General features: G+C 48.7%; 1 protein-coding gene across 1 annotated transcript in view; it reads right to left on the bottom strand.

Annotated features, from left to right (window-relative positions):
* Positions 1 to 4,644, bottom strand: part of T265_03430 (hypothetical protein) — a gene marked incomplete at both ends in the record, with an annotated part of 14,584 nt that overhangs the window by 9,691 nt on the left and 249 nt on the right. Inside the window, one exon of the mRNA XM_009167914.1 lies at positions 4,256 to 4,587. Coding sequence (XP_009166178.1) covers positions 4,256 to 4,587 — 332 coding nt within the window. The remainder of the gene's footprint in view (positions 1 to 4,255; positions 4,588 to 4,644) is intronic.

Genomic DNA, 4,644 nt, shown 5'->3' with positions numbered 1-4,644 from the left:
GTCTATCTATTACAGCTGAAAATGATGATGACACATCCATGAAGTCAAGGAACGCCAAGGTTGTTCCTATACATGACGTTGAGATGACGTGGTCGATGCAGTCTCTACCCGGTCGGAATCACGCCTCAACAGCAGACGGGATTCGAGCTGAAATCTGCGGTCATTACATTTATTGCTAGTGCCCTTTTGAAGATGTGCATTATTGACTCATTCCAGTTGTCTGGAACGGCTTCGTTCACCCTAGATAGACGTATGTAGACTAGACAGGCTCTGGCTGAGAAATTTGGCGCCATACTTGAGCGGAGGTCGTGAGGACAGAAAGATATTGGAAGCTGCGGATTTTCCAGCAATTTCCATTTGTTTGACCTCTTGGATCTACCTAGCTTAAGGTGTGAAGTTCGGACAGTCTCTCATACCAGGTTTGTCAATGGTTAGAAGTCGGAGGGGCAGTCTCCTGGTCCTCCAGGTTGGGGCTTAGAATGTGTGGCGACGTGTTCCGTAAAAATGGTGATGTAGTTGCATTCCCCGCCAAACACCGCTGCCTTGCGGTCAGGTTTTTGAGGCTGAGGATTCTAATCGTCCTCCAGTCCACGTACAGGCGCCCTGGCAGTATCCCAGCCCATGTACAACCACGAACTGCACTTATACAAATAAACACATTCCACATCGACCATCGCGTGGTGCCATCAGCCGGGTCATCTTACTCGCCTCATACAGCAGGGCGGGTAAGCGAAAACAGGATACTACTGACGCCTCTCTTCTTTATCTTCCACATACTTTTTCTTCCACGTCTCCCCACACCATTAATAGCTCTCTCCTAAGCCCGGCACCTAAGACCGATGATTCCGTTTGTCATGCAACGGTTTTGCAAGCAACCAATACGCGTTATCCGGCACCGACATACTCAGGCATCTCGAAATCAATCTTCAAGCCTCGATGCTTAGTCTTCAATACCCGCAACCTGAAGCAAACAGATCAACAAACTGCTCTTGCTCACACTGGACTCGCTTGGAATTGATGTGTACTGCCTCAGAAACAAGAATTTAACATGCAAACATAGCGGTCGAGTTAACCACCCCATCACTCTCTACTGATTTTCGGCTGCGCACCTCTGGTGGCCCTGAGGCTGCTGGGGCAAAATGTGCAAGGGTTAGTATCGTTTTGTTACTGGGCGGAAGAATCCTTACTTGACTGGATTCCCGTTTATAGATGCCCCTGCGCGGGTTCTCTGGCAACGTCTGTGGAGCCTCACAAGCGGGAAGTTGATCGATGTAACCATCTGACACCATCAAAGGCGGGTTTTATGGAGCCCAGAATGCACTGTTGCAGTGAGTCGAAACTTCATGTATCGTTGTGGTTGCCAGATATCTGACTGCACAAATGAACAGGCTCAACTAGATAGTCAATATGAACTGGACTCAGTACGTACGGATGATAGATTATCATCATCATCAAAGACAGCGACACCAATGTTGATACTGATGCTTCACTGCCGTAGAGCATGCAGCGGTAGTCGTTCAACTCATTTACGGATGAACGATTACTTCTGCTACGTGCTGATCGCAGGCAGTTTTCACGCAGTACAAGTTTCCGAAATAGCCGTAATCATTTGACCACATGGTGTCCTCCAACGGCGAACTCAGATCGACCACATCGTCATCAATTACAGGTGGCGCGGATCAATAACTGATTGCCGCTCTTTTTGAAACATATCTATGGATTATGACTACGCACTCGTCCGGATTCGCTTCTCCCATCGTTTCCCACGGTCGCGTAAGGTGCGGAAAAATCGCCTGGCAACTGAGAGACTGGCAGATCCGGATGTAAGACGAAGTTACCAGAATCGTCTTCCAGTATCTTTCAAATGATCTACCATTGGAGGCGAATTCATACTGCGCCAATTCACTGACCGGAAGGTTCGTGGGTCGAACCCGAATTCCGCCAGTCGACCTCACCCGTCTAGGCTTGGGCAAACTGGCAGTACCCCAGCCTTCGTACTTCCTTCTGGTGGCATGGTAGCTAGACACCGAAAGGTCCGGCTCACTCAAGCACCGGATATTAGACCGAACCGTAGCACTGTTTAAATCTAGGGGAAATATCCCAGCTAGTCCAGAACATAACTTGACGCGATGAATTGTCAGACGCCACTTGAAAGTGAATGTGCAAACAGATCGTGAAATCTCGTGGACACAGGAAGCCAAGAGGACAAGCCGGCAAGGCAATGCCCGAAGATTGTTTCAGCTGATCCGCGCGACCGGTACCCGGAAACCTGTGAGCAACTACCAAGGATCAGAAGGGAGTGAACACCTTGAGCAAAAAACGTCTCAACAGTTGGGCCGAATACTTGGCACAATTGTCGTGGCCATCGGCTGCTATCCATCTACAGCCCACAGGTGACGCAGAACCCAGGAAGGTGAACCTGGAACCACCTACGCACCACCGAGCTTCTGATCCGGATGACCTCCCACCTGTATTGTTCAAAGATGGGGGTGAGATCCTTAGAAAGCGCTGGTCTCATCTGCTTACCTGCATTTGAGAAAAGGATTGTCCCAAAAATGACGAAGGGGAGAGTCGTGGTAGTGTCGTTTCGAAGAGGCTCGTACTGAGTGGTCATGATACTGCTAGCGTCAACGGTGCGTCGTTGCAGTATGGTTCTTCGTGGAACACCGACTGGAGAGCAGCAAGCACGGTTCCAACCTGTTATGGATTGCGTTGGCCAAATCTTCAATACGTAGCTACTAGAACAACGAGTGACATGATAGCAGCATGATCAGCTGTCAGCCGTCAGCGCACTTGCCCTACAGTGTATCCAACTGCCACATTTTCGTTAGCCAACGATTGGGTAACGTAGGTAGCTTCGGATTGGAGGCTGTAGTTGATACAGTTGAACTGTAAGTAGAGGGTTGTTGGTGGGCTAATAATTGAGGAGTTTGGAGTTAAATTGTTTTCATGGTTTACTGCCAAGTCAGTGTTTGACCTCTGCTGACTCTCTACCATTCAATTTGTTGTGCAAAAAGGCGACCGACTGAAATACGGAGCAGGTGATCAAGCCGGCGCAAACTATGGAGCGTGATCAGCTCATCTACCATGGGCGTTATTTCTTGCGAGAACCATTTCACGCATATCAGCGCTAGTGATCCTGTGTTCCCACCAGACTCGAGCAACACTCTGAAGACATTGGTCAAACACTGAAAGTCCTTCATCGTCCTAAGTGCGCAGCGGCCAGATTTCTCAACCGTATAGCAACATGAAATCGACCCCTGACGGATAAGCTGATGTCAAGTCTACGGCTCAGGTGATGCGGGTTCACGAATGTTGCTCAGGCTCTCCCAATCCGGATAGAGTATAATCTTTCGCGATACCACCTGGATTGACACAGCTGCCCTGGGAGACGAATTTGTCTACTACCATCCACTAACTTCGGTCAGGGTACAAGGCCAACTCATTCCGTAGCAGGACTTTACACTTCGCGGGAGTGAAGGACATGCCAAACGGAGTGCGGCTAGCCCTAGTCAAAGGTGTTACATCCGAACAAATGTTAATTACAACCATTCCTACCTAGTTTGCTATGGCCTCCGCGAATGTCCTCGCACCTTCCATGCGAGCCATGTTTGCTATTTGAAAGTGCCCCTTGGATGCTTCATCAAGGCCCTATAAACTATTTTCTTATAGAGAACTCAAGACACTTGCGACATCCTAACATCCAACGACTTCACACTTCCGAAAAAAATCTGGCATGACTCGTGAGAAGGGATAAGAGCGATGAATAGAAAGACGACTGGTGACATCCTCCGTAAATTTGAGTCGACAACTCAGAGCAAGATAAATCACTCAGCATGTAGAAATATGCGCTTCACTTTAGGCTGAAAAAACAGCCCCTGCGTCTAACCTGATGCTCCCAGTTTCAATTCATTACACCTTGGGAACTCCCACTGAAATGAGTAATGACTTTTGAGGGTTCCTAAACACTACCGCCACATCCCACTTACCGTCAAAGCGCTAGGAATAACCTAGTGCGCAAATTATTGAGCGAGGGATATGCACATCAATTGGGCCAAATGACGATGTCGCTCCAATAAAGCGGTCTAATTTATACCGGGNCGCTAGGAATAACCTAGTGCGCAAATTATTCAGCGAGGGATACGCACATCAATTGGGCCAAATGACGATGTTGTTCCAACAAAGCGGTCTAATTTACACCGGAGCACTCGCGTTAATACACATGACCGGAAGGAACATATTCCCTCGAACTCACTCTTCACTCAGCAAACAAGCCACCAGTTTTGGTAACATTCCAGCTTTTATCAGTTCGTCAATCGGTGGATTGCGGTCACTGGATAGCAACTTGCGAGCTGATTGTACAACGAGGAGTCGCACGGCAGGATCCTCATTTGCAGCATTTGCAACAATCGCATCGAGATTCAGCAACATTGGTTTCTCTCCACCGTCAATGTCGGAGTCAACCGGGTCACCCGAGGCACCCGTTACTTCTCCCAAGCCTGGGATGTTCCGTTTCTTCTGAAGTGTCTCTTCCCGTTTGTTTTTGCGAAGTTCGACCTGCCCTTCCTGACGCCGTCTTCGCATCTCCTGCCCCAGAGTTGAGAATAACGAAAAGAAAACTTACATCTGCACTCTTTCCGGCAT

The sequence above is a fragment of the Opisthorchis viverrini genome (genome assembly GCF_000715545.1).
Source record: "Opisthorchis viverrini unplaced genomic scaffold opera_v5_49, whole genome shotgun sequence".
Lineage (NCBI taxonomy): Eukaryota > Metazoa > Platyhelminthes > Trematoda > Opisthorchiida > Opisthorchiidae > Opisthorchis > Opisthorchis viverrini.
Note: the sequence above shows the minus strand (reverse complement) of the source record. Positions and strands in the feature narration are given on the sequence as shown.